This window comes from Leopardus geoffroyi, chromosome E1 (assembly GCF_018350155.1).
Source record: "Leopardus geoffroyi isolate Oge1 chromosome E1, O.geoffroyi_Oge1_pat1.0, whole genome shotgun sequence".
NCBI lineage: Eukaryota > Metazoa > Chordata > Mammalia > Carnivora > Felidae > Leopardus > Leopardus geoffroyi.
The window spans coordinates 17,747,483-17,759,557 of NC_059330.1; the positions used below are offsets into that span (position 1 = coordinate 17,747,483).

A 12,075-nucleotide genomic window follows, 5' to 3' on the forward strand; every position below is an offset into this window, starting at 1 on the left:
CTGCTGCGTTCTACTAGTCAGTACAAGTCACAAGGCAAGCCTAATTCAAGAGGAAGGAAATGGCCTACCTTTAGATGGTAGGAATAGCAAAGAATTTGCAGCCATCTTTAATTAAGCCTTACAGGATTAATAGGGTTTAAGAGGCATAGCGTTCTAGTGGGAAAGGGCTCTAGAGAAAGAAATATCAAGTCTTCAATTTGACTTGGCGAAAGCGTACCTGAAAGGGTCCTGGGAAGGTAGAATGGGACCGTGCTACACAGGGCTTTGAATTGCAGATGAAAGAGCTTAGACTTATACCGACAAACTTTGAAGACTGTAGAGAACCTATCAATGATTCTATTAGCATGATATAGCTGGGGGATGATTCTCAAGGCTCCAGACTACTTCTGTCTTTCTCTGTAAAGCCCAATGTTGAGAGCTCTGGATTTGGCTTCTCTTCCTAAGATGTGGGAGTAGGTCCTCACTCTTTAGGTTATTGTAAACGATGCCACGTTAGCATCTTGAAAGTGAGAGAAAGAGCCCTGGCAGTGCTACAGGACGGGCCAGAATAGGAGTCGAGGGACAGGTAGCTCTGTGCCAGACCTACCTAGGCTTTTTCCTGCTGCATCAAAGGTTAGTACTTAGTCTTGCCCTTGTCTTTTCCCCACAGTAATCCTCCACTGAGTGAAGAGATGTTGCCTCCTGGGGAGTGGATGTGTCACCGGTGCACTGTTCGCCGAAAGGTAATAATGGCGCTTTCTGAAGGCTTTGCTCAGAGTGCCAGATCTAGAGCACTGATATTCTAGAGCTAAGACGGCCTGGCCCTGAAGGCATTTTCGTCCCTTCTTCTTGTCTTTTCCAGCCCTGGAATCACCCTCACTCTCCCCATGGTGACTGTTTGGAATCCAGTAGGGCCTAAAATCCAAACATGGGCTGCTGAAATGGGCAGAAGAGGTGTGTTAATTTATTGAGCCATGTTCATTCACTAGTGACAGGAGTAGACTGAGGAGTTGTAGACCTCCTGAAAAGTGGCCTGAATGTGGCAGTTCTATCCCTGACTGAAAGTAGCTGAAGAAAAGCAAGGCTGCTTCTCCAGCTTGATGGAAGAAGGATGCCCCTCACCCCAAGGCAAATAAGGCTTGGCTGGGTGTGTGGGAGAGTACTCGGAAGCCTTTTGTACCCCAGATTGCCTAATCTCTCTTTAGCTCCCCTTCCCTTGGCTTTGATAGTTCAGTACTGGCTTTGAGAACATGATTTTCTACTTTGAGAACTTTTGTGGGGTGCGAAAGCTAAATTCCTCTTTATCAAAAAAGGAAGTAGGTGTTTTTCCAGTCAGAATATGAGAGACCCACTCCTCAAATTAGAGGCTGTGAATTAGAATCTGTCTATGAACTGTAAACCATCCCCTTCCCTCCCCCCACACTAATCACACACCAAGCAACTTGCCTTTGTTGTGACATCACTTCTGTTTTCCTGGCCCCTGAACATGATGTCACAATGAATGATGATTTCCTTGGTTGCAGAAACAGGATGAGATGATTCAGAGATTGTGGTTTATGTGTGTAACAGTTTTCAGCCTTTAAGAAGGTAAACAGACTTTTAGTTTTCAACATCTGCGCACGGGTTCTTATTAAAAGGCAAGGCAAGGCCAAGTCATCCAGTTAGCCCCAGCTATGCTTTGATTGCCCCTGAAGTCCACAAACCAGGCTGTCCTCCAGCCTAACCACCTGTCCGCATCTCTTCCTGTGCATCCCCAGTTAGGTTAGAGCAGAGCCAGTTAGAAGCACCTACCAGCCAGGAGGCCTTTCAGAAACCTGCCACTCCAGAAACTGGACGTGAAAGAAAAAGTAAAACCAGGAAAAGAGGGTGGAGAAGAAGAACTAACATTATTTTAGTGCCCGTCAAATGCTGGGTATCTTACATATGTTCTCTCATTTAATCCATGCAGCCGTTTGGAGTGCCGGTGATAGTACCTCCATTTTAGAAAGGAAGAAACTGAGGCTTACAAATGTAGAATGAGGACTCAAAAGAATTAACAGAGCCAAATTGTCTTACTCCAAATTTCTATTGCCTCTTCATCAGTTTTCTAGAAACAGAGCTGCTTGACAGGGATTATAGTAGCCTTTTTCTAACGTAGTGTGCTTTCCCCGAAATGCCACAGTGACATGCTCTCAAATGGACTTTTTTGCCTACCAGTGCCAAATCTGCCTTTTCCACCACCACTACCTCTATCCCTCTTTGGCCTCCTGTAGTTACGCTGAAGTGGACTGAAATGATTCATCCTTTGGGCCTCATTAACCTTTGATGTTCAGGTCCTGTTCCTAGTGGAGGCTAGATCTTCCCCCGACTCAGCCATCCCTTTCACATATGTCACCCTCTGTCTCCACCATATCTTTGAAAGGAGGAGAAGAAAGGTTTTACTAGTCTTACTTTACAGACAGGGAAACTCCTGCCCACCAACCTGAATCATACAGGGTCATAAGTAATCAGTGGCAGAACTGGGACAGATCCCGGGTCTCCTGATTAGAGACCAGTGTTAAACCTTCATTTGACTGCTCTTTGGAGTCCTAGAGGAAAATGTAATACCAGTGGTCCAGTCCTACTGAATAAATATAGTCTTTTTCCATTTCCCCACATTCCCATTTGAAGAAGTGTCCTTTCCAGAGTCCTAGTAAAACTTGAAATACTGAAAGCCACCATTCTCAGACACTGTGGTCGCTGGGTGGCTACCTTCCACACACAACCCCACCACCTTGCAGTGTAGTTACTTTCCCTGTCAGCACCCAACCTCCCTGGACAGGGACCTCTGTTTGCCTATCTTACCTTTGCTTTTGCAGACTTTAATTTGAGCAAAATTCTTAAACCCATTCAGGAGGTCAGGATGCTCCATGGCAAACTACAGTGATGTTGAGTCCTGCTATATTTTTCTCACCGTTCTCACTTAGCCTCACTAAATTTATTCTCGCTGTGGTAACTTTTAATCCCTTTACCCCTGTACTTTGTATAGAGATGGTGTGCATCAAATGATGACTTCAAGTAAATGATGTGTGATAAATGTGCGTAATTGTTTCTAACTTTCCCTGCCGTCTGGTGATTCTCTGCTGCAGTTTCGCCAGCTTTAGTTTAGTTCAGCTGTAGTTTTGTCAACTTGGACAGACCAGTGTTCCAAGTCCCCAGGTGGATGAGTCTGTAACATGTTGGAGAATTTCATAATTTTGGCTAGTGGTCTTTGTAGTATCCATCTCTTTCTGTTTTGTGGTACTTTATGTGATGGGCCTACCTGTTCATTTGCACAGAAACGAGAGCAGAAAAAGGAGCTGGGCCACGTCAATGGACTGGTGGACAAATCCGGCAAACGGACTACATCTCCCAGCAGTGATACCGACTTGTTGGACAGATCAGCCAGCAAAACTGAACTCAAGGCCATTGCCCACGCCCGGATCCTGGAGAGGAGAGCCAGCCGGCCTGGCACACCCACATCCAACGCCAGCACAGAGACCCCCACCTCTGAGCAGAATGACGTCGACGAGGACATCATTGACGTGGACGAGGAGCCAGTGGCAGCTGAGCCGGACTATGTGCAGCCCCAGCTAAGGCGGCCCTTTGAGCTGCTGATCGCTGCCGCCATGGAGCGGAACCCCACCCAATTTCAGTTGCCCAATGAACTGACTTGTACCACTGCACTACCAGGTTAGCCAAAGTGTCATGTCCCCGCCCCCCACCCCAGCTGCCCCAAAAGACTACTGTCCAGCCAGAGGGCAGTGCTGCCTGTGGGATCACCGGGCGAGTAGCCACTCTCATGTTCCTGTTCTTTGTTCTTCCTGGACATCTTTGAAGGTTTTAGCCTTGACCGTGCTTATTCAGTTTTCTATTTTCTGCCCTTCAAGGTATCCCCTTTTTAAAAATATAGGTAATATATTCACATGGTTCAAAAGCCGAAAAATATAAAAAGGCTTAAAATGAAAAATTTCCCTTCCACCCCTGTCTGCCATTTGCCTGATCTCTACCTTCATATCCCTCTCAGATAACCACTGTTTGGTTCTTGTGTATCTCCTTCTGGAATTTCTTTGTGCGTATATAAGCAAAGAAATATAATATGCTCAGTATTTTCCCTTTAAATAGCTTATTTGGTATACTGGTCTACATCTTGCTTTTTTCACCTCACAGTATGCTCTAGAGATCTTTCCATATTAATGTAGACATTCCTCAGTTTTTATTAATGGTTGCATAATAGTCTATCATATAGACATGACATAATTTATTTCACTGATCTCCTATTAATGGACATTCAGGTTGTTCCTGATCTTTTGTTATTATAGATACTTCTTCAAATAATTCTGTAAATATAACATTGTGTATCTGTAGGGTAAATTCCTACTGTTCGAATTGCTGGTTACAACTATGCATTTATAGTTTGATAAAATGTTACCAAATTGCCCTTTTTTTCCCCTTTAATCATGTCTTCTACTTGATGCCACAAAGCTTCTGGATGTTATTTTCTTTTTCCCAGAGAAAGTGAAATTGGCAGGCTTAAGAATGCTGTTCAGTCAGCAGGAGGTATATAGAATCAAAACTTTTCTGATTTCTATAAAAATGCAGTAAAATTATAGTCTTTTCTTCAGCCACCTCCACAGAACAGTCTTTGTTGACCATTTGACTCGGGCATGTGTATTTCTTAGGTTGCAATACCTAAGCTTCTGACCACTTCATGTTTGCAAAACATAGATGTGTTTCTGCCACAGAACAGGTGACTTCAGACCATGGTTCTGATTTATGTCTCAATGTTTCTTTTCCTCCCTTCCTATTCTTTTTTCTGATTTGAAACCAGCCGAGGGGGTCTCAGAAAGAGACCTGTGTCCAGGCTGTGGCACATGCTTTTACGGAGATCTGTTCCTTTCACTTATTGTTGTTTCCATGTCCCACACTAGGAACTCTGCATCCAAGAGAGTTCAGCACCATCAATTTCTCTTCTAGGTTCTAGCAAGAGGAGAAGAAAGGAGGAAACCACGGGAAAAAATGTTAAGAAGACACAGCATGAGTTAGATCACAATGGTCTTGTTCCCTTACCAGTCAAAGTATGCTTCACATGTAACAGGTATTTTTCGTCCATACTAAGGACTCTTCCCCATATTCAGCAAATGAGGTTTTTTCTCTCTTCCATCACCTCTCCCAAACTCTATCTGTTAAATGTGGATAACCCATATTCTGATGGTATGAGTACAGAGACTGAGTGACTAATTGACCAGAGCCTTGACTGTCTTTACAGCAAATTCCCTTAAGTACTGTAGACTGTGTTTATAGACGCTCGAATAGGAGGAGTTGGACTTAAACAGAAGCGTGAGATATTTTGACTAGCTAGCAGTAGGAACCGTGGCCAGCAGAGACACAGGTCCCTGGAAAGGGCAAATAACTTTTTAAATCACCAAAGATGAGTTTAAAAGCAGTACAAGTATCCATGGTAGCTAACATGCATCAGACTGGATGACTTCCAAAAGCCTCCAGGCTGCCCCAGTTGTAGCTTCCCTGAGACACTGGTTTCCTTCAAATAGGATCTCCTCAGTGACGGGAACCAGCTGCTTCAATTACTGACGCTGGACTTACTGGCCTGGGTATCTTAGAAGGGCAGGATAGCAGGAGAAAATAGCCATCAAAAAGAAATGTTCCCAAAAAAAGGAAAGAAAGAAAGAAAGGTTCCACAACAAAAGCTATAGGGAACTAGATAGTAGGGCAGCAGAAAGAACTCTGAGCCAGGCCCAGACTGAGGCTCCAGTGCATCTCAGGGACCCAGGGAATATCATAGTTACTTGCTGAAGCCCCTCCCTTGAACTGTGCATATACATGAATACATCACAGAATTCTTTGCCAACACAACTCTTCCTGTGTCATTTTTGCTGGGTGCTTCACGCAGAAGAGAAATCCTTTCTTGCTGTAGTGTAAGACTCTAGAAACAGGGCTAGAGGGATTTTTTTTTGTTGGGTTTTCTTTTGCTTGTTTGTTTTTTTAAATAAGGTAGTTACTTTCTTTTAAGGAGTAGAAAAATCAGAGCGGAGTTGGCTGTCTTCCCCCTGTGGGCACTGAGCATTGATCATTCCTGCTCTGACAGCCACTTTAGCTATACTCCAAATAAACATTCACTTCCCCACAAGACACATTCCTCTTAGAGAATAATGGAGAGCCTGGTGGTAGCCCCCAACTTCATCCATCTTCCTAACTGAGTGTAACTGATCACTGGGGGAGGAGGCCCTGGGAGAACATTGTGAGGATTAAGGAGGGGCTGTTCCATAGTGCACAGTTGGTTTGAATTCTCCCATCTTGCCACAGAAATGGCCTACATCTCTTTTTTGCAGGAGCTGCCGTGTGGCCCCTCTCATCCAGTGTGACTATTGCCCCCTCCTGTTCCACATGGACTGCCTCGAGCCACCGCTCACTGCCATGCCCCTGGGCAGATGGATGTGTCCGAATCACATCGAACATGTGGTGGTAAGCACAGCATTGTCCCTTCTGTTCTCTCTGGGCACAGCCAGGGCATGGCCTGATTCAGTAGAAAGCATAGTAAGGTCAGCTTTGTACCAGAGTTCGCTATATAATCTCTCAAATACGGATTTCTGCAGACCATCCTACTCAGTTCCAATCATTTTGACATGCCTCAGCTGTGCGTTTTGCATTTTCCCACAATGCCTTGTTTTAGCTGTACAGGCAGACTTGATTGTTTATACATAAATTTATTCCATGGTGAATTGAGCAGTTGATGTTATAGCCATGAAGGGGGGGGGGGCGTATATTCAATCCAACTCATGGGAATAAATGTTCTCGTGGTAGCTGCCTCTGTATTTTCCTGTGTCTTATTTTTAGAGGGAGCAAACTAGAAATTCTAAAACGTTTATTCTCATATCTCAGGAATGACAGACAGTCAAATCCCAGTAACTTGGGAGAATTGAAGAATTGACATGGATAACAGTGTTCCAAACAATCAGCCATTTATTGAACACTAACGTGTCCTAGGCATCACATGAGGATCTTCCCCTTCTCTTTAGTTTTTGACCCCCACCTTATCATGGTGCATGATAGTAAGTAAGCTGTTGAATAAATGACTGGTGTAAGGGTCCTTTTATCTTATCTCCCAGGAGTCTTGGGTACATTTTCCAGACGCTTCCTGGGGCTAAAACAGAACTGTAGTTTGCTATCTCCAAAAGAGGCTTAGGCTTAGGCCCTTTCCCTCTAGGCACTAAGAACAGCCGTTTACAAGGTTGAATGGGTGAGGGCTTCAGAAGAGCAGCTCCCTTATAAGTTCAGCCTTTCCAGATTAAAAAGATTATTGCTTAAGACGTTGTGTATGAGATGGTAATGACCACGGAATGTCTTTTGACCCTCAGCGTGACAGAGTGCTCCTCACATTGCACTGAGGAGCCTTGGTTATAGACTTGCACACATGGGGCAAAAACGTTTGCTTTGGCCTCTTCATTTGGCTAACGCTGCTCAGAAAGGTTTATGTAGGAGGAAGCTTCTCTCCAAGCTCAGTTACGAGTGTTTCATTTTGCCTCCTGCCAAACCAGAAAAAAACTACCATCAGCTATACGCCCAAATATGAATCTTAAAGAGCAACTTTCCAACAGATGAAAAATTATTAATTAGATAATTTATTTACTTAGCCACCTAGGGGTTTTTCCTACCTTACTAATCATGAAGCTTCTGAGCAGATCTTTTCTGCATTAAAGTTTAGAGGGAAAGTGGCATAGTTTTTATATGCCTTCTGTATGCTGCTGCGCAAAATTCTTTCTTCCCTCCCTTCGGCCTCTTAGAGCAGCCCAGGTTTTCCTCCTCCTCTAGAGCAGGACTGTGATATCCAGATGGGCTCACTAATGTTCCCTGGTATGTTGGAAGAGGAATAGAGCAGAGCACACAGGATTCTGGTGCTGATCCTTGCTGTTAGCCAAGCTCCTATATAGGAAACCGTCCTGCTTCCCGTGGGAATGAGTGCCTTGCTAGAAAGGGAGTCTGGGTCTCGAGGGCCAAGGCCCGCCTGTCCTCTGAAACCTGTGCTCTGTTAGGGTCCACTGGCAAAAGGTGGTCTGAGCTGTCAGGCTGGATTTGAAGGGTACTTGTGACTAATTTCCTATTTCCTGCCCCCCTCAAGCCTCTCTAGGGAATAGCAACATACCAGTTTTCTCTCTCTGGACCAGGCAGGACTGAGGGAGAAAGGCAGGACTGAGGGAGAAAGTTCCCTAGCCCTCTGACAGGGGTGTTGACGTATCAGCCCCTGACAGAAGGAACCTATTTGGCCAAGGGCTTCTATTTTTCAGACCTAGAGGATAGTTAGTTGGGAGGGGATGCCTTTTGAGGGTCATTGTAAAAGTGTGTCTGCTTTGTCCCTAGCTGAACCAGAAGAATATGACGCTGAGCAATCGGTGCCAGGTGTTTGACCGTTTCCAGGACACCATTTCGCAGCATGTGGTCAAAGTGGACTTCCTGAACCGAATCCACAAGAAGCACCCTCCTAACCGCCGAGTGCTCCAGTCAGTCAAAAGAAGAAGCTTGAAGGTGAGTCCCAACCTGGAGCAGGCAGGAGAGTGGGCTCTGATTGCTTTCATGGGATAGACAGAGGATTAGTGGTCCCAAATTTATGGACAGGGAGACTGAAGCCCTGAGATTTGTCTGTGGTGTCTCAACAAGTGGTGAATGTGACCACACATTTTAATACTTGAGGGTGGTGGTCAGGATTACCAAGGCCAAACCCCAAACTCTGCAAGTCTTCAGTTCTCCTGATGAGTGCTCGTTAGCCCCTTCCGCCAGACCGATGTGCTCTGCTATTGCCACCCCTGGCCTGGTACTCATGCTATCTGTTCCTGGGAGGTGGCCCCTTTCCAAGAGCTGTCTGGCGGGATGAAGGTGGTGGTGATGAAGCAGAGACCCATGTGGAAGGGAGGAGCTATCCCAGCTGAGAAACTTAAGAGGAAAATGCCTAAAGGAGAGTTAAATCTGTTTTTCCAAGGTGCTGGTAATATATAACGAATATTCCAAGTTGTGGCCTTGCCGTAATAATATCTAACATTCTTGTATGCCCTTGACAGTTGCTAAAGTGTCAACTTTAGCTGAGATCTGCTGAGATCAACAGAAAAAATTCCTTTATTGAAAAGCATTTGGTGGTGTTGAGGCTGTTTCTCAAAAGCCATTCAGTTTCGTCATTCATTTAACCTAGAGAGCCCAACACCGTGGACCCACATAGAAGCTTGATTTTTCTCCTTTTGGAATAATCCCGCACACAGGCTGTGCTGTGTGCCAGTGGAGACCAGCAATTCTCAAATATGGCCACTTGGTGGCAGCAACGCTTTAAATCACTCACCCCACTCCCATCACTTCCAGTGGATGTCAGCGCTAGCAAGATGTTAACTGTTGGAAATTGTATAACAATCTCTTAAGTGTGTAAATATTTATACTTCAATATAAATACCGGTTTCTAAAATTAAATCAAGGTGTTTTCAGTTGGGGGTATTATAGAGATGGCATGCCTCATATCTCAGTAAAACAGATCTAAAAGTAAACTAAACTGTGTAATTCACCACGTGGATTTGGAAGAGAGCCTGGCGGCTGAAGTGAACAGTCCCAGAAAGCCTTGAGAAAATTCTGTTTCACAATGCCCTCTCCCCCTTCAAAGGTTTCCCTATTCTTCCCCCCCCCCCCCGCCTTCATGTTTATTTATTTATTTTGAGAGAGAGAGAAGCAGAGCACAAGCAGGGGAGGGGCAGAGACGGGTGAAGGGGTGGGGAGAGAATCCCAGGCAGGCTTTGCACTGTCAGTGCAGAACCAGACGCGGGTTCATCTCCTGAACCATAACATCGTGACCTGAGTGAAATCAAGAGCCAGATGCTCAACCAGCTGAGCCACCTGGGTGCCCCAAGCTTTCCCTATTCTTGAGGAAAATCCAAGGGCACGAGTTGCCTGAATAGCACTTTTTTTCCCTTGCAGGGCAGACCAAGTATTTTTGTTATAGCACGGGGACAGGACACGTGGGCAGAAAGAGCTGCCTGCTGAGCATTCCGTACTGGACAATTTGAGAGTGAAGTGAGGACTGTGGTAGCACAGGACGGTGGTGGACAGTGTTCCAGCTCTGACCTGAACCATCCTCATTGTTGATACAGAGCAGGGCAGCAAAATTGGCTAAGAACTTTGTGTTAGGGATTCCTCTTCCTGCTACCCCTTCACTCTTCGCCAAGGGGGGCAACCTTAGGCTTGCCTACCACTCCACTCCTCCCCCTCCCATTCCTGGCTGACTTTGGACAAGCCCATGGCACCAGCCACCACCATTAATGGTGCTGTCTCTCAATTCCATATCTCTTGACTTTCTCCTCATGTCTGGATTCCTATCTGTCTGCCCATCCCACAGACACTTCAGTCTCAACTTGCCCAAGACCGAAAGTCTTCTGCCTCCAAATCTGCTCTTCCTCTTGTATTTCCTGTTTCAGTGAATGACCGCAATCTCCACCCGGTCCTTCAAGGCAAAATTCTGGGAACCGTTTTCAGTTCTTCTGTTATCCTCCATAGGGACTCGGTCACCAAATCTGTTCTCCAAATGTTTTCCAAGTCCGTCATGTGCTTCCACATCTCTATGCCTTATATGCTGCTCCCCTACCCTTATTTCCCCTTTGTCTGCCTGGAAGTTCTCAACTTCCAAGTCTCAAATACTGCCTTCCTATAAAATCTGTCGTTGTCCCCCAGACAGAAACAAGCATTCTCCTCCATATTTTTAATAGTTCCTTAGCCATGCCTCTATTCTAGGACCCATTACACTGTATTGTAATGTTTATCTCCCCCAACGAGACTGTGAGCTCCTTGAGGGCAGAGCTTAAGTTTTCTTCATCTCTGGATCTCTAGGACTGGGTACAGTGTCCAGACTCAGGAGGTACTCAATAAATGTTGGTTGAATGTGTGAATGACTCTTGGCTTGTTGTGTGGCTCTTTCATCCTTACATGGCGTGATTCAGAACGTGTCTTCTGTCTTTGTACAACAAAGAGGTCTTCAGTTGTTTCATGAGTCATGAATGAGTGGACGAAGAAAACTGACATTGACTGAGTGCTTATCACAGGCCAGACTTCATGCTGAGCATTTCCACTGTAAATGTGACCTCCTTTGACGTTTTACCTCTCAGATACGGCTTACTCTCCCAAACTTGATGCTGAGCAGTAAGAGCCTAGAGAGTACCACTCTGAAGCTGTGTCCAGTGTCAGCCCTACACTTCTTTAGGCCAAAGCAATGGTTTCTGGCTTCTGCGGGCCGTAGACCTGAATGAAGAAGGTGGGGGACGGGGCGCACGCCTGTCGTTTCCAGCTCTGTACCTTCTCTGGCTAATGCGTGTGTGTCTGAGGCACAGAGCGGTTGCAGCCCACTGAGCCTCCTTGTGTTAGTGGACCCCAGAGTGCACAATGGTCCCGCGGGCATCAGCACCGCAGACAGAAGAGGCAGAATCAACTGGACATGTCGGCACTATCTCCGTCTCCTCCTCCTTCTATACTAAACAGGTTCCCGATGCTATAAAATCTCAGTACCAGTTTCCACCCCCTCTCATTGCACCGGCGGCCATTCGGGATGGGGAGCTGATCTGCAACGGGATCCCCGAGGAATCACAGACGCACCTTTTGAACTCTGAGCACTTAGCCACCCAGGCAGAGCAGCAAGAGGTGAGTGAAGGCAGGGCTGGGATTCCAAAGCCAATCTTCCTTCCTTCTCACCACAGCTGTTACTGGAACTAGCCTCAGTGCCATTCCCATCCCCATCTTCTGCAATCCCACCGACCCCCACTCTCCAGCCCCCAATGGTTGAATATTCCAGAGAGAACCTCTGGCTGATATTCTGAGGCAAGTAAAAGAAGTGCAGTCAAGCAGTCTGTTTTTCTCCATCCGTCCCCCAGTGTGCTGTGAGATGAGCAAGTCTGTCTTGCAGAAGGAGACCAGTAGACCCATAGAGAGGTTAGCTGATCGGGCTGGACACACAGCAGTTGCTTAGGGTACTTGCTGGATATTGGTTCACAAGGTGAGCTCTGCCGACCAGGGTGTTGGCTGCTGAGTATACCAACAAGTCTTGCTTGGGAATGGAAATGGAAT

At 45.9% G+C, this 12,075-nt stretch overlaps 1 protein-coding gene across 1 annotated transcript in view; it reads left to right on the forward strand.

The window, feature by feature from the left end:
• PHF12 (PHD finger protein 12) overlaps positions 1–12,075 on the forward strand; it is a 41,574-nt gene that overhangs the window by 21,798 nt on the left and 7,701 nt on the right. Inside the window, exons 3-8 of the mRNA XM_045487878.1 lie at positions 650–722; positions 3,276–3,669; positions 4,954–5,074; positions 6,327–6,459; positions 8,353–8,517; positions 11,494–11,652. Of these exons, the coding sequence (XP_045343834.1) occupies positions 650–722; positions 3,276–3,669; positions 4,954–5,074; positions 6,327–6,459; positions 8,353–8,517; positions 11,494–11,652 (1,045 nt within the window). The remainder of the gene's footprint in view (positions 1–649; positions 723–3,275; positions 3,670–4,953; positions 5,075–6,326; positions 6,460–8,352; positions 8,518–11,493; positions 11,653–12,075) is intronic.